Genomic DNA, 23452 nt, shown 5'->3' with positions numbered 1-23452 from the left:
CCTTTATGCATATTGTAGTTGTTTATGTTATTTGTTCTTAACATTGTTCCTACTTCACTATCACCTGTTTGTACTATTTTATGGCAAAATAAAGGCAACCTCACAAAATTTCTGTTTGTTGCTTTAATTTTGGACACCAGTGTACATCGAATTTCATGCGCTTTTCATACCATTCAAATTTCTAGGCAATCTGGATCTTGGCTGCGTGAATACACTAAAGACCTGACAGCATTTACATACACTGTTGAGGTTCTTGCGGTCTTCAGTCCAGAGACAGCTTTGATGCAGCTCTCCCTGCTACTCTATCCTGTGCAAGCTTCTTCATCTCCCAGTACCTACTGCAATCTACATCCTTCTGAATCTGTTTTGTGTATTCATTTCTTGGTCTCTGATTACGATTTTTAGCCTCCACACTGCCCTCCAGTACTAAATTTGTTATCCCTTGATGCCTCAGAACATGTCCTAGCAACCGATCCCTGCTTCAAGTTGTCACAAATTCTTCTTCTCCCCAATTCTGTTCGGTACCTTCTCATCAGTTATATTATATACCCACCTAATCCTCTGCATTCTTCTGTAGCACCACATTTCGAAAGCTTCTATTCCCTTCTGTTCACTTCCATTCATGGCTACACTGCATACAAACACTGTCAGAAACGACTTACTGACACTTAAATCTATACTCGCTGTTACCAGATTTCTCTTCTTCAGAAACGCTTTCCTTGCGATTGCCAGTCTACAGTTTATATCATATATGTTTCGACCATAATTAGTTATTTTGCTCCCCAGATAGCAAAATTCATTTACTACTTTAAGCGTTTCATTTCGTAATCTAATTCCCTCAGCATCACCTAACTTAACTTGACTATATTCCATTATCCTCGTTTTGCTTTTGTTGATGTTCATCTTATATCCTCTTTTCAAGACACTGTCCATTCTGTTCAACTGCTCTTGTAGGTTCTTTTCCGTCCCTGACAGAATTACAATGTCATCATCAAACGTCAATCTTTGCATTTCTTTTAATTCCTACTCTAAATATTTCTTTTGTTTCCTTTACCGCTTGCTCAATATACAGATTGAATAACATTGGGGGCAAGCTACACAATAGGATCAAAACTATCTAAACACCTCTATCTAATGTGTGACTGACCAACAAATGTAATGAAAGGACGATCCGCCAGTATAAAAGGAGGCTGGTTATGTTATTATTCCCCTATTGAGCTTAAGAGAACACTAAATTCGACAGCATATGAATCACGTTTTCCAGCTTTATGTACTGCATACAATACAGTATCATTGTTTGTATTAGCAAGACAGTGCTCCTTGTAATAAATCATTATCTGTCACGTGAGAGTTTGTGGACAACAACATTCCATGAATGTACTATTCTGCCATGAATTCCGAGCTGAATCCAATGTAACTGCTTTGGGATGAGTTACAAGCTGACTTCGCTGCAGATTGAAGAGTCCAACGTTGAGGAAGAATAGGTTCTCATTTTTCCACTGAAGTTCAGACCCATTACTGAAAGTTTCCTCAGCAGAGTCAAAGCCATCGTAGGGATGAAACTTTGACACATCCCTTATTAATGTTCACTAATGAGTGTCGAGAAACTGTCGATGTAACTGAATGTCTACTGAGAAACGGGCCATGTTATTTGCATTTGACAGCAACACCTACATTTTGATGTTACAAACTGTGTGTTGCAGCCTCAGGAATAACATGTAAAACTTTCTTTGTGAACTAAAGACAATTAAGTACAAATAAATTCTATTAATCTGTCAAATGAAATTGTTTTAGCCAGTAGTTATGTAATTGGTTTGATGTGGCCTGCCATGAATTCCTCTCTTCCACCAACCTTCATCTCAAAATAGCAGTTACACACTACATGCTCAATTAATTGCTGGATGTAGGCCAATCTGTCTTTCTCTTCAGTTTTTACATCCCCCTCGTCTTGTCAGTCTTTCCCCATGTCACTAATTCTGCAAAGTATCCCCTCTTTCCATATCCAACATGTCCACCTAATTTTCAACACTTTTATCTAGCACCACATCGCAGACACTCGTAGTCTCCTTAGTCATGGTGTTTTGCCACTGTCTACGATTCAGTATCATACAAAGTAGTTCTCTAAACATAGATTCTCATAAATTTCTTCCTCAAATTATGACCTTCGTTTCATAGTAGAAGAATTATGTTGGCTAGTTGTACCAATTTTGCCTTTGCTAGTATGCTTTTTATGTTCTTCTTGTTTTGTATATCAGGGGTTATTTTGCTTCCAGAATTCCTTAATATCGTCTACATCATGACCACCAATTTAAATGTAAAAAATTCCAATATCTGCTACTTCACATTAGTAATTTATTTCCGTGGTTCATTCTCAATTAATATTCCTTACTCATCAGACTCTCCATTCAATTCAACAGATCCCGTAATTCTTCACTTTCTCTGAGAACAGCAATGTCATCAACAAATTTTTTCTTTGACATCCTTTCACTGTTAATCTGAATCCCACACTTCAACCTTTATTATATTTCCTTCATACCTTCTTCGATAATTAGATTGAATAGTAGGGGAAACGACTGCACCCTGTCTTACACACTTTTAATCTGAGCACTTTGTTCTTTATTTTCCCGTATTCTTCCCTCTTGGTTCTTGTACATATTGTAACCTACCTGTCTTTCCCTGTAACTTACTTATATTTATGTAAGACTTTGGAAGATCCTACAGAATTTTATATTGTCGAACGCTTTATCTAGGTAAAAAAACTTTTGACTGTATTTTGACTTTTCGTCAGACTTGCTTCCATTATCAAGTTCAACTTTCGAACTGCCTCTCTGGCACCTTTACCTCTCCTAAAGACAAACTGACCGTCATCTGACAGTTTCTCAATTTTCTGTTCCATTCGTATTTATATCATTCTCATCAGCAGCTCGGATGTATGAGTTCCAAAGACGAATGTGCTGTTGTTTTCACAATTATCTGCCCTTATTACCTTTGGAAATACGTGATGATTTTGTTCTGAAAGTGTGACAGTACATTGCCAGTCTCATTGATTCTACACTCTAACTTGGATAGTCGTTGGGTGCCACTTTCCCCTATGAACTCAGCAGTCATGATTAAATTTTATGTATCCTTTTAGCTTTATTTGTTATCAAATCGACCAGAGTTCTTTTAAATATTGCCTCTAACAGTACATCCTCTATATCTTCCACGCCAACACAGATTGCTTCCTCTTCCATGTCATCAGAAAAGTTCCTCCTGCATAGAGGCTGTCAATGTAATCTTTCCATTTATCTGCTCTCTCTGCTGACGTTGGGAATGGAATTCTCATGGTAATTATTGTTTTGACTTTTCTATATTCTGTGTCAGTCCTTCTTACGACTGTTTGTTTAAAGTTTTGTCTTAAGTTTTCTGCAGTTATTTAGCCTTGGATACCTAGAACATGGTACTTATCTCATTCCTAAATGACTTACATCGAGGTGACAAGTTGTGTAAAAGTGATGTGCACATACGAAGATAGCGGTAGTATCGTGTACACAAGATATGAAAGGGCAGTGCATTGGCGGAGCTATCGTATGTAATCAGGTGATTCATGTAAAAAGTTTCCGACGTGATTGTGGCCATATGCCTACACAGCGAGAATTAACAGATTTTTCACACCGAAAGGTAGTTGAAGCTAGACGCATGAGACATTACATTTCGGAAATCGTTAGGGAATTCAATGTCAAGAGTGTGCCGAGAATACAAAATTTCAGGCATTACCTGTCACCACGGTCACTGCTGTGGCTGACAGCCTTCAGATAACGACCTAAAGCAGCGGCTTGTACATAGGTTGGTCAGTGCAAGAGACAAGCAACACTGCGTCAAATAACCGCAGATATCAATGTAGAATGTAATACCAGCGTATCTGTTCGGAAGAGCGGCTAATTTGGCGTCAGTGGGCTGCGGCAAAAGATGACCAATGCAAGTGCATTTACTAACAGTATGTTGTCACCTGCAGCTCCTGGTCTCATGACCATATTGGTTGAATCCTATACAAGTGAAAAAGCGTGGCTTGGTGAGGTAAGTCTCGGATTGAGTTGGTGAGAGCTGATGGTAGTGTTAGAGTGTGGCGATGACCGCTTGAAGCTACAGACCCAAGTTGCCAACAAGGCACTGTGCAAAATGGTGTTGGCTCCATAACGGCGTGGGCTTTGTTAGCATGGAATGGGCAGGGTTCTCTGGTACAACTGAGCCTATCATTGAATGCAGACGGTTATGTTTAGCTACTTGGAGACCATTTTCAACCATTTGTGGACTTCATGCTCTCAAATAACTATATCATGTAAGTGGGCCAAAACTGTTCACCACTCGTCTGGGGAAGATTGTGGACCACTCGAGTAAATGATTTGGTCACCTGGATCGTTCAATATGAATTCCATCGATCATTTATGGGACATAATCGACAGGTCAGCTCCTGCACAAAATCCTGGACCAGCAACACTTTAGCAGTTGTGGGTGGCTAAAGGGGCAGCATGGCATATTATTTGTACAGGGGACTTCCTACAACTTCTTGGTTCGCCGCCACGTCGAGTTGTTGCAGTAGGCTGGGCACAAGGAGGTCTGACATGATATTAGCAGGTATCCCACGACTGTTGCCACCTCAGTGAATGTAGCTGTCTTCCTGTCTTTCTCTGAAAATGTTTATACTTTCTTCTTTCATCGATCAGTTGTATTTTATTTTCTTACTCAACATTTCTTCGAAGTTAGCTTCCCTTTACCTGTGTTCGTCTGTCCACCGTCTGTGATTTTACTTTCTAGAGATCTCCTCTCCTCTTCCACTGAACAGCCCACTGTGATATTCCTTACCGCAATATCCACATCGTTGGTAAACTTTAAGTTTCGTTTCTCAGTACTGCAGTATGTTACATCCTTCTACACTGATTCTTCTGGTCGGCTCTCTTAAACCTCACTCTGCTCTTCATAATTATTAAATCTATGTTTACATCTGGGAACGCCTTACATTTCAATATCTGATTTCGGAATCTCTGTCTGACTATGATGTAATCCAACTGGAATCTTCCAGTGTCTCTGGGTCATTTCCAAGTTTCTTTTTTCCTCACATGAGTCCTGAACAGAGTATTCGTTATTACCATCTCAATTAGATTGCAGAAATCAATTAGACTCTCACCTGTCTCATCCCTATGCCAAGCCTGATACCCCATGACCCTTCTTCTTTTATTTCCCCTGCAACTGCATTTCAATTCCATACTTCCTCTCTTTTCTCCTTTTGCTTGTGTCGTTGCCATGTGTATATGAACTATCGTTGTGGCGTTCGTTTGATTTCGAATCTGGTGAGAAAAACTCTGGCATAGAGCTGTTCACTGTAGCCCACTCTTTTCTCCTACCTCTTATACATAACGATTCCTACTCCCGTTACACAGTTTTCTGTTGCTGTTGATATTACCCCAATGTGTCTTATGACAAATCCTTAGCCTTCTTCTGTTTCACATCAATGACCCCCACCATATCTAGACTGGGGCCTTTGCACCTATTTAGACTCCCTAGCTTTCCAATTACGATCAAACTTCTGAATTTAAAGCTCCCAGTCGTAGAAGGTTATCCCTACGTAAATTATTCCATCTCGTTTTCATGATCACTTCGACCTTTGTAGTCCACTCCCAGAGATCCAAAAGGGTAACTTGTCCGGAATCTTTTCTCAATGCAGATTGCTTCAAGACAGTTTCCCTGTTAACGACGTATGTCCTATGGATACACGTAATGTGGTTTTAATTTATTCGATTCCATTTCCTTCTGCATCCTCTCGTCATTGATCATTACTAACTCTTCTCCCTTTTAAGGTCAGTTTCCCACCCCAAGGGCAAGGGAATGCCCTGAAGCTCTGTCGTTCCTCCACCCTATTTGACAATGCCTTTGTCAGGAAAATGGCGACTTCTTATGCTGGACGTCTTCTGCTGACACTGCTGTTAATTTTTGTTCAGAGATTAAGCAGTGCCTGTGTTGAAAACTGGGACACAAAAAATTTTGATCACTAGTCAATGACGCACTCCTAAGCCATTGGTATATAAAACAAACACTGTCCCAACGTTTATTAGAGAATCGTATAAAAATGTGAAGTAAGTCGTTCAAGAACTTTTTGAGGTTTTGGTATCATTGTTAACAACGTCTTTTACTTTCGAAATCGTAAGTACAATGAAGGATTGCAGCACCAAGAAGAAGCAGTGCGACATAAACGAAAGTTGGTAGGCGTGTTTCTACATCTGAATGAAGGTAACCTTTCGCGGCAGTCACGTCGTTTAAGAGTGGTGCTAGTAGCACCACAGTGAGGGAGCAAATGAAGCCTGCTTTAATTATACGCTGTAACGGGCTCGAGTGTTAGTTACATTTTGAGATTGGACGCAGTGAGTTGATGTAGAGCAAAAATGTCTTTGAGAGGACCAAGACGCATTTATCAACATCTCATAGGGATTAAACGAAGTCTGTAATGGGGCTACGAGATGCTGGTTGTTCCTTCCGTGATGCGGAAATATTTCACAGTAATGTAGCCACTATACATGCCTGCTGGCAGCGGTGATTACAAGAATATTCGGTTGCAAGAAGACTGGGTGTGTTCTGCGTATTACTCTGGCGCGTTGCAATACATCTCCAGCAGCAGTTTGAGCAGCAGGTGTCACCAAGTAACACAATGAAGTATTACAAATCGGTTACTTTAAAGACAGCTCCGAACCAGATGCTCTGTAGCATGCGTTTCACTGATCCCAAACCACCAGCCTCGCTGCTGGTATTGGCCATGTTTGGATTAGGCCAATTGTGGGCCTACAACCAGCCTTTCTGTGTATTAACAAACTGGACCTACACGTGGAGTTATGGTCTGTGGTGCGATTTCGTATGACAGCAAGAACATTCTCATGGTTATCCCACACACCTTGTCTGTTTCAATCTGGTGATTCGACCCGTTCTGCTGCCATTAACGAACAGCATTCCAGGGGGATTTTTTCAACAGGATAACGCTCGCTCACTTACCGCTCTTGTAACCCAACATGCTCTATAGAATGTTGACAAGTCTCTTGGCATTCTCAATCATCAGGTCTGTTTCCAGTCGAGCGGATAAGGGACATCATCATACAGTAACTCCAGCATTATTCACCAACAGCTATAACCGTCCCTGTACTGACCAACCTGCTGCATCAGGCATCGAACTCCATTTCAAATACTGATATCTGATACTTGAGCAACACAATCCATACATGTTTGCATGCCTGCATTCGACCTTTTGGCAGTGCACCAGCATTTCATGTTTCCAGTGGCTTATCTCGCACTTACATGCGATCCTGCAATGTTATTCAGTTAAATATGTTACCCTGGCAAATGTATTCTCGACGTTTCACTGTTCTATATTAACAAGTTTTTGGTTTTGTGATTCTTTTAAATCCGTGTATTTATGACTGTAAACTATTTTTGTTTAAAGCTGTTCTCGCCTTTAGTCTTCCAAAGCCTATATTTATGTAGGACCTCTTACTAGTCACCACAGCCGTCTGATGCCGAAGAAAAGAGGAAGCCTTGGCTCTCTTTTTCCCTGTACATTGTTATTCACATTACTACCACGTTACGCACAATCTGTTCTCCAGGCTGGTTTTCTTAACTCACTCTCAACAAACTTTTCACTCCATTATCGAGTATTGTCTTAATATGTTTCATTTCCTGCTCTGAATAGTTTATTTCCTCAAGCTGATGTTTCTCTGTCACTTTTTAGCCAGCTTTCTCCTCTTTTTATGTTAATCTTTTTATGCAGGAACATTTTTCAATTTCCATGTCTTGTCTCTTATTCAACAACAATAATTTATTTTCAAATTTTTTTCAGCTCCTTTTCTACTGAGATTCTGCTAATTTTATATCTAGTACGTATAACATAATTTACAGACTTTGCCTGAGATCATACACATTAATTATTTTTGATTATGCAGCATCAAGTTACATTTATGAGTTTCTGTTTTATCTACCAAGTATTCTTCGTTGTGCTCTCTATCTTTAGTCTTTCCTGTTACACTTACTTCTCGTTGGTTGTCTTCTTATGTCAAATGGCTAATGCTATTTGTATACGACAAATTGGGTAAATACTTGTCAGGCTCTCTTACTTATAAAATTTCAGCGTACATTCTCTGTATCTTTCTATACTATCAGACCCATGGATGAACTTTTGTTGCCTGTGTGCATAAAGCTTTTAGATTGGGAAAAGTATTCTGAGAAGTATTTGCTCAATTTGTGGACCACTCGAGTAAATGATTTTGCCATCTGGATCGTCAGGCATCGTACATCTGTGTCTGACCATAATAGGTAATTAAAGCCCGAAATCCTTGAATCACTGGTAGAGAATGAATTTTCATAAGTCCACTGAAACATTACTGATCCCATTGTCATTGTTAAAATACCTGGTAGGGTTCCTTGTTTTCTCTTGAATAGGTACAGACTCCTCTATTGCCCAATAACTTGTTGGATTCTGCTCTGATTAATTGTAAATGCACATTGAATACTCTGAACTGCCACTTTTGGGCCTGTTGAATTCAGGCATCAACTGAACTGTGTCTTGCAACAATATCAGTTCACTATCAGATAGGGTTATTATTTCACAAAGCGACAGTAAAACATCGGTGACTACCACTATAGATCAATGATTTCAAAGAAGAAAAGGGAAGTGATGACGAATTTACGCTGAAACTGGTCTGCGATGAATAAAAAGAAAACTTCTGTCACTTCGCCTGTAAAACTCCCTGAGCTACAGAAGGTTTTCCAGCTGACGATATATGGCTACTGTGTCCATTTCCACTCAACCATGCCCATACAATAGGACTGACCTAATTTTTATTGATCCAAAATGGCCGCAAATGGCCGCCTTTATCACTTGGACACCGACAGGTCCGACTTCCACTTTCGTAGAAGCTCATGTTGCCACGAATGATTTCCAAAAACTGCAAATAGACGTTATCACATACGTCTCTCGTAGTAGGGTAAGCCACGGATCTCAGCTCATTTCACTCCCTCAGCTACGGTGTTACCACACACCCTGTAAGAGACTTTCTCATCATACCGTTCGGAGAATAATCATGGAAATGCAAGTGAAGGGTTCTTCCCTACATAGGTTATTCATAAGATAGGAAACAATCTACGTCTACGTCTACGTGATTACTCTGCTATTCACAATAAAGCGCCTGGCGGAGGGTTCAATGAACCACCATCAAGCTGTGCCTCTACTGTTCCGCTCTTAAACGGCGCGCGGGAACAATGAGCACTTTTCTGTGCGAGATCTCTTATTTTATCGTGATGATCATTTCTCCCTACGTAGGTGGGTGCCAACAGAATGTTTTCGCAATCGGAGGAAGGAAACTGGTAGTTGAATTTAATGATAAGATCCCGTCGCAATGAAAAACGCGTTTGTTTTAATGATTGGCAACCAAATTCACGTATCATGTCCGTGGCACTATCTCCACTACTTCGCGGTAATAAAAAATGAGCTGCGCTTCTTTAAACTTTTTCGATGTCATCCGTCAGTCCCACCTGATACGGATCCCATATTGCACAGCAATACTCCAGAATAGGATGGACAAGAGTGGTGTAAGCAGCCTCTTTAGCAGACCTGTTCCACCTTTTAAGTGTTCTGCCAATGATTCGCAGTCTTTCGTTTGCTCTACCCACAACAATATCTACGTGATCAGTCCAGTGTAGGTCATTTGTAATTGTAATCCCTAAGTATTTAATTAAATTTACAGCCTTCAGGTTTGTGACACTTATCGCGTAATCGAAATTTTGTGGATTTCGTTCAGCACTCGTGTGAATAACTTCATACTTTTCTTTGTTCAGGGTCAACTGCCACAAATATAGACCAGGAACGATAGAGGGCCTGTAACAATTCCTTGGGGAACGCCGGATATTACATCTGTTTTACTCGATGTCTTTCTGACAGTAAATCACGAATCCAGTCGCGCGACTAAGGCAATTTTCAATAGGCACGCAGTTTAGCTAGGAGACGCTTTTGAGGAAATGTGTCGAAAGCCTTCTGTAAATCTAAAAATATGGAATCATTTTGACATCCCCTGTCGATAGCACTCATTACTTCACAACTATAAAGACCTAGTTATGTTCCACATGAACGATATTTCTTAAGCTCTTGATGATAATGTCAATAAATCGTTTTCTTCGAGATAATTCATAATGTTCAGACACAGCATATGTTCCAAAACCCTACTGTAAATCGACGTTAGTGATATAAGCCAGTAATTCAGCGGATTACTCGTATTTCTCTTTTTGGGTATTGGTGTGACAAGAACAATTTTCCAGTCTTTAGGTGCGGATCTTTCTGTGAGCGAGCTGATGTATGTAATTGCTAAATATGGAACTTTTGTGACAGCATATTCTGATAGGAACCTGACAGATATACAATCTGGATCGGAGGCCCTGCCTTTATTCAGTGATTTAAGCTACTTTGCTACGAGGATATCTGCTTCTATGTTTCTCACTTTGAAGTTATTCTTGATAGGAATTCAGGAACATTTATTTCCTCTTATTTGGTCAAGGCGTTTCGGAAAACTATGTATAATAACTCTGCTTTAGTGGCACTGTCACCAGTGACTTCACCATTGTTATCACACAGTGAAGGTTATTGACTGCTTCTTTCCGCTAGTGTGCTTAATGTATTACCAGAATATCTTAGGGCTTTCTGCGAGATTACTAGACAGAGTTTTCGCTGAAAACTGAAATTGCTCCCAACACACCAGCACAGTCGTTAGTTTTGGGGAAATATTTAGTGTTATCTTACACAAGTCAGTTGTGTTAGGAGCTGAAACCGAGTCATGCAACAAACCTGTAAAATGGTTTATAGATCCACTTATATCCTTGCCTCGTCGAACGTCACAAGTAATGAAAGGAAAAACTTTATACGAGACCTACAACTTATGCTTCGTCAAAAGCGTAAAATAGTGACATTCGATTTCTTGACTTTATCACTTGGCTAACTGCCCAACATGTCGCTCTGTGATTGTGGACAGGCTACACGTAAAGTGACTGAACTCACCGCAGGAGAGAGACGGCGGCGTCATCAGGCTGGGGAGTCGTCTGGGGAGAGGTGGGGGGCGCAGCTGTGGCTGGGCTCCGGGCGTCGTCGCTGTGGCCACTGTGCGGCTGCGAGGAGGGGCCGGTCCTGCTCTCTCCAGCGCTTGGCGTGCTGCACAGAAGGAACACTGCCTCAAAAACGGTTGTCACATCGAGTCCAGTGGGCAGATTACCACAGACTGTACAGCTGAGGTACTGTCCACACACAGATAATAGAACACACATTGCCAACGACAGTAGTGGCCCACGTAACACGAATGACAGCATTCAGGTATTCATACATCTTACTTCTCCTCATTTTGTCATACCTGTAGCCTAGCATATTACACAATATTTGGTACAAAAAAAAAGTATAAATATAAGATGTGTACAAAGTTCAACAACTGTGCTTACAATACCCATTGGTCAACATAATTTCAATACACAACAGCGTAAATCACAAAAAAAATTTGAATGACCGAACCCTTAAATGCACTTAATGTGGTACTACCATCATGAGATGGTGTTTGTAGCTCGTATGTTAAGGGGGTTGGACGTCAAACGGACCGACTTGGAGCAGAAGAGGCACCACAAGATACTAAATTCTACTGTCTATATTTTTACAAATAAATTCATAGAATTTTTGTCAGCATGACCAGGATTCACAATCATAGCAGTGGAAGTTCAAAAACATAACGAAATAATTTTTTTTTACATGTGAAATTTTATAATTTTTTCACTTACTATTGGCTGCATTTTTTGCTATAGGTACAGTTTCTTCATAAGTAAGAGAGATTCTTCGATGAATTTTGCACAGAATGCAATCCATACATAAAGGTGTATGAAATTCTAGAATTTATTTAATTTTCAAGAAAATGAATGACCTGTTACATTTTAAACTCCATGTTTAGAAAAAACTCAAATTTTGTAGTTAATTATCTCAAACTTTACCACAGTTTTTAATAGAGATGGAAAATTCTAGAGTTTTTCATTAAGGAGTTTGTGTTTAATGATACCACGTTGTAAAAGGAATGGGATATTTATTTTGGATGTTACATGTACCTGAGAAAAGAAATTTGTGTTTTGCAGAAAATGGCCATTAAAGTTTCTGGCTGCATTTGGCATCTTTTAGAACTGTCCAGCACCATAAAGAGTTTTTCTTTCCATTTCGTAAATCAGTTTTCGTCTTTTCCACATTCTTATCATTCACTCTTTCCGAATTTATCACTTCCAAAAACCATTTACGTGCTTTCACTACACGCTCTCTGTTTATCGCATACAAAGCTTTGATGCAGTTCACTTTGCCCCTGATTCCCATTTTCTTTAAAATATATATCCGGCTTTGCACACCATCATTAAAACATGTAACTGCATCATAAACACGAACAGCAAGTGCATCTCTTCCACACAAAAATTGGTTTTTGGCAATATTTTCCATGCACATTCATTAAAGCTTTCATTGGGGTTTGAGTGCCGCCATCAAGGCATATCTTCTATGTCAATAGTCCTTTGTTACACGTATGACCATCTCTGGCGCAAATATAAACATTCGAATTCTACACAGCGAAATACACGTATGTATGACAGCAGGCGTCTGTGGTCTAGCGCTTCGTCTTGGTACACGTAGGACCAAATAGCGTGCCTTAAAATCACTGAAATATATATGTTTTATACATCAAACTATTCAGAAAGATGTACTCTACAAAAGAGACATATTTTCGAAAAGTCGATTTTTTTTTTAATTCTTGACATCCTACCGCTTAGGAGACAGGAATCAGACTATAGAGGGAAGAAATTGGAGACAGGTATCTAAAAATCTCTTTGGGCTCTTTCGTCGCTGTTGTCTGTCAGAATGATGCGAAAATAAACCCAGAACACGAAGAAATGGGATATAAATCAAGAAGGGGATGAATTATGCCACTGATATGATGTTGTGCAAGGTTGTTAGTTTGTGGGATGTCGCTTCCGAACATTATTGATGGCCCAAAACAACACAGGGTCCGCAACGCTCTCGTGACGCGACAGCATATGGGGAATGGCTCCAGTTCCGCCCTGGGGCCACGATGACGACAGCCTCAGTGGCCAGCCGCCCCAGGCGTCGCGTCGCCCCCTGGGTGAACGGCAGACAGCCTGGCGGCTGCACCGGGGGTCACCACTGGGTGAGGCGAATGCCGCGCCGAAAACTGGGGTCGACCTGCATGTTTGTACAGCGAGAGAAACTCGACAGCGCCGAACTACTCCTTTGCCAAGCAGACTACCCTCACAAGGGACGTCATTTCTGTCTCGCCGCTCTCTACTCGCCGTCAAAGACAACTGAGGCGCAAGGTATTTATGGTATGATGAAAAAGTTGATCTATAAGTACTAGAAGTAGACATGTAACATGTAGGGATTAATTCTTATCACTTACTGTTCCATCAAGTCGTTAGACTTCCACGAGTCTTAGACAGAGTGCTCGTACGCCATTACCGCGTAATAGCTGCACTGCGAGTTTTTCTGTATTTTGGTATTTTAATGTCTCACAAGGCGGTGACAAAATAGCCAAATACAGTATGTCTACAAGGTACAATGTCGTTGATAAATGTTGCATAATATGAAACGAATGAGGTACGATAGAAGACAGTTACCGAATTTTCAGATGTTTAAGTGAATTTTGCCCACTCACGGTCAATAGAAAGAAACGCTTGTTACTTACTTTCATGTTCCATGCATCAAATTGCTCGATAGATCGTCATGTCGTGGAATGAGTCATTTTAGATTCAAATTGCCAGTTAATTTATACGTCTATTTGTACTCTAAACATCACCATACAATTACTATTCTTTTTCCCCAAAATGGTAACAAGAAATACAGATTGAGTTATCAGTTCCCACCGATAACCTTTTACACATTACAAACATATAAAGTCTTCTACAGAGTAGAAGGAGTTCTCAAGCAGAAACTTTTTCAATATATTTCCTAATTTTACCATACTGTCTGTTAGACATTCAATATCACAGGATAAGTGGTCAAAATTTTGGGTTCAAACCTTAATGGCAACCTAAAGAAAACCTTAATGTTCAGTAATGAATATAATTTTTTCTTCTATTATTGTAATCATGTACCTCAAGGTTCCTTTTGAACTGTAGTAGATTGTTTGCAACAAGCTTCATGAGGGAATAAATATACTGTGAAGCGGTAGTCAGTAGGCCCAACTCCTTAATCAGATGGCTACAAGACGATCGCGCGTGAGCGCCACATACTATTGTTACAACTCGTTTTTGGGCAATGAGGACCTTCTTTCTTAAAGATGAATTACCCCAGAACATTATTCCATACGACATTGCTGAATGAAAAGAAGCAAAATATGTCAACTTCTAAAATGGCTCTGAGCACTATGCGACTTAACTTCTCAGGTCATCAGTCGCCTAGAACTTAGAACTAATTAAACCTAACTAACCTAAGGACATCACACACATCCAAGCCCGAGGCAGAATTCGAACCTGCGACTGTAGCAGACCCTCGGCTCCAGACTGTAGCGCCTAGAACCGCATGGCCACTCAGGCCGTCTATCTCTTTTCTAAATTTGCTATGATTCTAAGTGCAAATGTAGCTAATCTAAGTTTTTTTTAGGAGTTCCAAAATTTATGTTTTTCCAATTAAAATTCTCATCAATATGGACACCTAAGAATTTTAAAAATTTCCGCCCTATGTATTACTTCACCACCATGTGTTACACTTATCACTGATGCAGTACCCCCAGAGCTGCAGAACTGTATATAATGTGTCTTTGTGAAATTCTGGATGACACAATTTGCAGAAAACCAAACAATGATACTTTTCAGAACTTTGTTTACCATTTCTTCCAGGTCTGTATTAATACTGAGAGTGATAACAATACTGTTGTTATCTGCAAAAAGAACTAATTCTGCTTGCTGTACATTAGATGGTAGATCATTAACATATATGAGAAACAGTAGTGAACCTAAGATTGAGCGTTGTGGAACCCCATATGTGATATCCAATCAGTCAGAATTATGTCCCTGAATTCTGTTGGTTGAGTTACTACTAAATACAGCTTTTTGCAACCTTTTGGTTAGATATGATAAGATCCATTGGTTGACTACACCATCAACCCTACAAAATTTATCTAGGAGTATATTATGATTTACACCATCAAATGCCTTGGATAGGTCACAGAAAATACCCACCTGTGCTGTTTTGTTATTTAATGCTTGTACTATCTGGTGTGTGAACTGTTAAATGGCATTCTCAGTAGAGCACCTCTTCTGAAAGGCAAACTGTGCTTCGATGACAATATTATTGTTGCCAAGGTGAGATAATCTTCTACAATACATCACCTTCTCAAAAATTTAGGTAAATGATAGAAGCAGTGAAACAGTTCGGTAGTTTCTGATGTCTCTCTTATCTGTGAAATAAAAGGTGTCACATTCGGATTCAAAACTGAACGCTATTCAGTCTGTGAATCCAAAGAAGAATGAAGACACCGTTTGAAACAAGTGTACTGTTACAAGTCACTGTTTCAGAATATATAATTCGATGCGTGACAGATAAATTGAAGCATACCGAAAAAGCGGTGAGATGTCATTCTGGCTTCTTACACAAACACGCCATTAGCTGCAGTGTAACTGATCAAGGTTTCAAATCTCCATGACTGGTAGACCGGACACCACAGCACGTTTATATAATGCCCGTGAACAGTGTCAGACGTTGTGTGATACTTGTGAAGGATACAGAGACACTTTCTACACATGTGTTATCTGCAGCTGACATAATTTGGAAGCTGCTCCACTCTTGATCTCCAGTTGTGTGGCTGGTCTAATTGTGCAGCAATAAGATTTTGGGGCATTCAGATGTTACAATGTAGCAGTGTTGAGTTGCACATGACGACGAGGGCAGGCATTATCGTTGTCAAGGTTACAGTCTATCATGTCTGGTCAAGACAAGGGAAGAATGCCATATTGCATACTGGGCTCACACTGACCCCTTTACAACTGTGCCTACCATTTGAGGCCAAATAATGGTATTTTATCAGCAATGTGTTATCCTGCACTTTGGTTCAGAGATTCATTTATTGGTTTATTTATTTATGTCATTTTCTCAATATCCTCTCGGGTGGAACAGCGATCATTGCAATTTATAAATAACAGACTCAATAGCCAGAACATTATGAGCACCTGCCTATCATCGATTAAACGTGTACTGGCAATAGCAGCGTCACTTCACGAGGAATGACTGCTAGTCAGACGCATGCACAGTCGATGTAGGATCAGCAAATGTGCTGTCCATCTGTAGATGGGGAAGGTATGCTATATGTCTCAGTCTGAAGGAGGGAATTTAATGAAGACCTGAACGCTCATCACGAGCATTTCGGAATGCACGACTTGTTGAGTGTTCGAGGATCGCTATGGTGAGTGCCTTCGACATGTGGCGAAACCAAGGTGAAACTATGTCCAGACGTCATGGGGTTGGGTGGCCATCCCTCATTACATATCGTGAATGTTGAAGGCCAGGCAGACTGGTAGAACGCGACAGACGGTGCAGGCTACAAGTGTGTCTGAACACACAGTGCCCTCAAGACTCCTAACAGTGTGCCCCTGCAGCTGACAACCCATACATTTGCCAATGTCAAGACCATGACATCAGTAACTATGGCTGAAATGCGCGCATTAGCAGCTCTTGGGCACCTATGCTGTGGGACAGAGACAAACTGGCGCTGGTTCCATTGTGCTCTAGGGAAATTCACCTTGACATTCATAGGTCCAGTAGAGATTGTTCAAGGCACCATCATGGCAAACAAGTAATATACACTTGTTTCAGACCACATACTCCTCTTCATAAGGATTATGTTTCATGATGGCAGTGGCGTTTTTCAACCAGGTAATGCACCATATCACAAGGAATGGAAGTGATGGAGTATTTCGAGGAACAGAGTGGCAAGTTTCAATTAATGTGCTGGTCCCACAACTCACCAGATGGGAATGTGAACGAACACATCTGGGACGTGCCTCGGCGTGGCGTAAAAGCTCATTCCTCTGGTGAGGAATTATTGGGAATTAGGTGCCTTGTGTGGGCAGTGTGGTGCCAATTCCCTTCCAGACCATGATGTGTCACTGCTGCTATCCATTGCAAAGGTGGACATATCAGCTGTTACATAGGTGATTATAATGTTCTGGCTGATGAGTGCTTATGTTTTAGTCCTTAGTAGCAGTTTTCATTTAGCCTACAGGTTACTGGTTTTGGTACACAATACCACCTCAGGACATCCTCTGCTATGCTCTCGGGAAACTACTAGGTACCTCAAATATGTCAAGCTTTTTTTTCTTTTTTTTGTTTCTTATTTTGAACATTCTAATATGGTATGTCTAAAATATAAGATTTTCACTGTCCTTATTTCTGTCTACTAGTATGGCCCAACATTTATATGGATATCGATGTGGTGCTCTACATAGTGGCATTCGTTATTTCAAATCACCTTGCCTAATTTTCCTATTTCATTTTACATATTGCTATTAACACTACAATGAGAACTGATACTGTAATTGTAGTAATAAACAATATAACTCTTACAACAATTGAAAGCCTCTATTAATACCACATCACCATGAATTTTCTCTAGAAGCTACAACTACTACTGTTACTACTATGTTACTACTGACAGTTGTTACTAATATTAACATTAATACAAATACTTATGTTGCAGTTACAAAAGATAACATTATATTTTCTGACTCAGAGAGAAAGGTTACTATCTTACTGTCTTGTATAGCTTTGCTCTTTCCATGTACAGTAGTCTAAGGTGGACGCACATACACACGCAATTTATTAGAAGGTGGGGTCAAATAAAAGCAGCCAGAGATTAGAGTTCTACAGTACAAAGCAATACAACAGAGGAAAGTAAATGCAGAACTAAGATAACTATAGCAGCTGTTGAAAATGAGCACCATTCATCTCTTGGTACTTTTGGGCCCTGGTCGGTAGGTTGCTGAGGGCGGATCGAAGGTTGGATGCTTGAATTGCTGCAGTCTCATCTGCAGTGTTCTGCTGCAGTTCTTGATGATTGTGAGGGTTGTTGTGATTGACTCTGCTCTTGAGGGCTCTCGTGCAGTGTAATAACACACTGAGAGATCAGGTGACAAAGATGGCCAGGTAGGGCCCCAACCAGACTGACCTCTGCTAACAACTGTGAATCATGAAATTGTGTGTCTGTGATCAAAGGTTCGGCTTGCTGTATGACCAGTTGCTCCATCTTCTTGGAAGTACCTGAACGCCTTTCCCTCCTCCATTAATGCTGTCACAAATAGCTCCCAAATGTTGGCAATGTGATGGGCCAAAGTCAGCAGCTGATTGAAGAGGGTGAAACCAGTAATGCTGTGTGCAGGCATTGCACACCAGAATCCAACCTTATGATCGTGCAAAGGTGTTTCGTGGAAGTACTGCTGACTCTCTGCTACCCAGGACCTGTGATTCTGTTAGTTGACGTAACAACTCAGCTGAAATTAGTATCCATGAGACATAAAGAAAAGATCCATGTCCAAGCCATTCACTGTTATCTCAGTGAATGGACAATTTGGAGGTGCTTAGGAACATCTGCTGGTTTTAATACATGACCAACAGACATGAGATAGGGATATACAGGGTGGTCTATTGATAGTGACCAGGCCAAATATCTCACGAAATAAGCATCAAACGAAAACACTAGATAGAGAGACACTCGTCTAGCTTGAACTGGGGAAACCAGATGGCGCTATGGTTGGCCAGTTAGATGGCGTTGCCATAGGTCAAACGGATATCAACTGCGTATTTTTAAATAGGAACCCACATCTTTTATTACATGTTAGTGTAGTACGTAAAGAAATATCAATGTTTTAGGTGGACCACTTTTCTCGTTTTGTGATACATGGCGCTGTAATGGTCACAAACGTACGTGGTATCACGTAATATTCCGCCAGTGCGGACGGTATTTGCTTCGTCATGCATTACCCATGTTAAAATGGACCGTTTACGAACTGAGGAAATGGTCGATATCTTGTTGATATATGGCTATTGTGATCAAAATGCCAAATGGGCGTGTGCTATGAATGCTGCTCGGTATCCTGGACGAAAGTATCCAAGTGTCCGGACCGTTCGCCGGATAGTTAGCCTACGTTATTTAAGGAAAGTGTTCAGCCACATGTGAAACGTCAACCACGACCTGCAACAAATGATGATGCCCAAGTAGGTGTTTTAGCTGCTGTCGCGTCTTATCCGCAAATCAGTAGCAGACCAATTGCGCGGGAATCGGGAATCTCAAAAACGTTGGTGTTGAGAATGTTACATCAACATCGATTGCACCCGTTCCATATTTCTGTCCACCAGGAATTGCATGGCGATGACTTTGAACGTCGTGTATAGTTCTGCCATTGGGCAGAAGACAAATTACGGGATGATACTACAAGATGTTTCACTGCATGACAGAATGGCGATGTACTTCCAACATTATGAATGTCCTGCACATAGCTCGCGTACGGTTGAAGCGGTATTGAATAGCATATTTCATGACAGGTGGATTGATCGTCGAAGCACTATACCATGGCCCGCACGTTCACCGGATGTAACGTCCCCGGATTTCTTTCTGTGGGGAAAGTTGATGGATATTTTTTATCGTGATCCACCGACAACGCCTGACAACATGCGTCAGCGCATTGTCAATGCATGTGCAAACATTACTGAAGGCGGACTACTCGCTGTTGAAAAGAATGTCGTTACACGTATTGTCAAATGCATTGAGGTTGACGGACATCATTTTGAGCATTTATTGCATTAATGTGGTATTTACAGGTAATCATGCTGTACCAGCATGCGTTTTCAGAAATGATAAGTTCACAAAAGTACATGTATCGCATTGGAGCAACCGCAATAAAATGTTTAAACGTACTTACGTTCTGTATTTTAATTTAAAAAAACTACCTGTTGCGAACTGTTCATCTACAATTGTGAGCCATATGTCTGTGACCATTACAGCGCTATCTATCGCAAAGTGAAAAAAGTGGCCTAACTAAAACGTTCATATTGCTTTACGTACTACACGAATATGTAATGAAAAATAGGGGTTCCTATTTAAAAAACACGCAGTTCATATCCGTGTGACCTATGGCAGATCCATCTAGCGGACCAGCCATAGCGCCATCTAGTTTCCCCCTTCAAGCTAGACAAGTTTTTTCATTTGACGCTTATTTCGTGAGATATTTGGCCCAGTCAATCAATGGACCACCCTGAATATGCAGGTCTGCACAATCAGTGTGACATCCTGGCCTCTTGTGACAGGTGTTGGATTGATTTGGTAGGTCTCTGAAACACTTTCTGGCGCACTGCAGCCATGTTTTGTGGTGTGCAGGACAGTTAAGGCATTTTTTTTTTACTGGTTCAAAACAGATCCTGTTTGACATCAATTTTGGATTAAGCGTTGCATGGTACTCGTTGCTCACACTTTAACACCACTAAATTTCGCAGAAAACAACTGACCATACCGTTTCCATTACTTCGTTCTCACATAACTTTTCACAACGAACGCCTGCTGCTCCACTGTGAGTACCACCGCCCCCTTCGCCCCCAATCTGAACTGATGTGGATCACGTGGTGGATCACATGGCGTGCATGTCACCGGGTGTGGCTACATGCATATATTCACGTGCAATCGTAATCATTCTCCCAGGCCACTTTCATTTGCTCCACCCTGTATTAACAGAAGTATCTAAGGTCTCTCTAGGTTTGGAGCCAGATTGGCCACGCTATCATGTCCGGCAATATTTTACTGCCTCGAGACAGCATTGCAACCAATCAAAGTGTATCACTTGTATTTCACTCATTTTTCTAATCTTCTTAGATATACTCCTGGTTAACTCCCTTAACACTTTTGTTATTGGACCAGCCAATCGTAGTAATGTATTGTTTTGTTCACAGTCCCTAAGACCATGAGCATGTCTTCCTCGTCCCTGCATTGGTGTCAGAGGCCACTAGCAGATGGACTATGGAATTATTCAGCCACGTGTAGCTGTCATAACTACCAACACAGAAAAGACTTCTATTGGAGTGATTCTGTCAATATAATGCATAGACTACTCGCATTACAGCAATGAATCACATTTTGTACTGGCCCAGATGAGCATCGTCAGGCACTATGGCGGCGACCTTGGTCGCATTCTTTCTGTTTTCTGGAGACATGCAGCAGTGTTACTTCTGGGGTCATGGTATGTGGATCCGCCGGGTATGACCTCAGCTCAAGACTCATAGTGACTGAGGACGCTGTCGGCACAATGGTATGCCACTGACATCCCATGTCCCTGTTTGCTACCTCTCATGCAACAGTATTGTGACATCAACAATCGTCCGCAGCTCGTGGTCGTGCGGTAGCGTTCTTGCTTCCCACGCCCGGGTTCCCGGGTTCGATTCCCGGCGGGGTCAGGGATTTTCTCTGCCTCATAATGACTGGGTGTTGTGTGATGTCCTTAGGTTAGTTAGGTTTAAGTAGTTCTAAGTTCTAGGGGACTGATGACCATAGATGTTAAGTCCCATAGTTCTCAGAGCCATTTGAACCATTTGAACATCAACAATCAACAGGAAAATGCTCACCCACACATGGGATGTATCTCCATAAATTGTCTGCCTGATGTTGAAATACTCCCATGTCCCGAAAGACGTCCAGATCTAACATGTCGGGTGTCAATCCATCGCAGTGCTAGTAACTGCGATATCAAGGACGAGTTGCAACTATTATGGCCCACATTCCCTCAGGAGAGGGTAAAATGACCTTAAGATTTACTTCCCAACAGAACCAACGCATGTGTCCGGGTAAGTGTGGTTGCAATGCCAAACTATAAATGGGTTCATACCACTAAGTTCTGTGTAAATTTGACTCGATTTTTCAATGACTGTTGATGCAATGTATATTTAAACATTACATCAAGCGATGTTCAGACTCTTACGTGGAAGTTATCTTTCTAGTCTTACATGCTTCACTTTCTCCAGACTCTACCTTTCTCTTTTGCAGCTGATAAAGTCCATAAATTTATGTTCATGTATGATACTCATATAGCAATGCACCTGCAACCTACTTCCACATCCATTCCCTTCAAGATTAATTTGGGAGATAAATAACCAACATTTTCTGCAATAAGGAAGTCAGTACCAAGACTACGTTATCTGTGCACTGTTCAATCTTTCGACCAACTTTGTTGTATGGGAGCGAAAGCTGGGTGGATTCAGGATACCTTATCAACAACGTTGAGGTTACGGATATGAAAGTAGCTAGGATGATTGCAGGTACTAGTAGATGGGAACAATGGCAGGAGGGTGTCCACAATGAGGAAATCAAAGAAAAACTGGGAACGAACTCTATAGATGTAGCAGTCTGGGCGAACGGGCTTAGATGGTGGGGTCATGTTACACACATGGGAGAAGCAAGGTTACTGATGGGTTCACCAGTAGAGGGTAGGAGGAGTCGGGGCAGACCAAGGAGAAGGTACTTGGATTCGGTTAAGAACGATTTTCAAGTAATAGGTTTAACATCAGAAGAGGCACAAATGTTAGCACTGAATAGGGGATCGTGGAGGAATTTTATAAGGGGGCCATGCTCCAGACTGAACGCTGAAAGGCATAATCAGTCATAAATGATGATGATGATGATGAAATAACCAACACTGCAACTAGATGCTCCATCCACTGCATTAATATATACAGAAACTCTGGAAAAGAATTTTAGCTTAGGAAACAATCCTACTACACTGAATGAACATTTAGCATTAAAATAATCTACACCGTCAGTCCAGATTAATATGTGGAAAGTCAAAGTCCTGATATTAAATCTCGAAATTGAACGCCATTTTCTCTCTCAATCCAAAGAAAGATGTCGACATCGATTAACACAATAAGTTTACTGTTAACCATCACCATCTCTGCTTTTTAGAAACTAAAATTCGATTTTTTCACCATAACACTTCGCTAACGCCACCCTCCTCTAATTTGTGTAAAGATATGCTTATGTAGTGACAGAACTCACGACATGCCACAGACGGGGGCTGAGTGGGGACCTGTGGTCTGCACAGCTGTGACGAGGGTCCGGCCACAGCCGCTGTGCTCACCGTGTGGCTGTATATTGGGGGTTGGTCCTGCTGTGTCCAGTGGCTGGCCCACAGTGCAGAGGTAGACTGTTCCGATACATGTATTCACACAGGGACCACGGGGCAGCTGTCCATCCACAGATAATGGGACCGATACAGTCAAAGGCAACAGTGGGTCCACTGACCCACTAAGGTAAATGACTTACTAGTGAGACAATCAGTTTACACGCTGCTTCTCTAGAGTTCCTCATACTAGCAGTTTAACATACCAAGTTACAGT

General features: G+C 41.1%; 1 protein-coding gene across 2 annotated transcripts in view; it reads right to left on the bottom strand.

Moving 5' to 3' along the window:
- The window catches only part of LOC126108734 (ankyrin-3-like), a 111880-nt gene that overhangs the window by 4418 nt on the left and 84010 nt on the right, over positions 1-23452 (bottom strand). For both annotated transcript variants that reach the window (XM_049914073.1, XM_049914072.1), the window contains exon 5: positions 11060-11209. In XM_049914073.1, the coding sequence (XP_049770030.1) occupies positions 11060-11209 (150 nt within the window). The remainder of the gene's footprint in view (positions 1-11059; positions 11210-23452) is intronic.

The sequence above is a fragment of the Schistocerca cancellata genome, chromosome 11 (assembly GCF_023864275.1).
Source record: "Schistocerca cancellata isolate TAMUIC-IGC-003103 chromosome 11, iqSchCanc2.1, whole genome shotgun sequence".
Classification (NCBI taxonomy): domain Eukaryota; kingdom Metazoa; phylum Arthropoda; class Insecta; order Orthoptera; family Acrididae; genus Schistocerca; species Schistocerca cancellata.
This window is presented reverse-complemented; position numbering and strand designations above follow the sequence as displayed.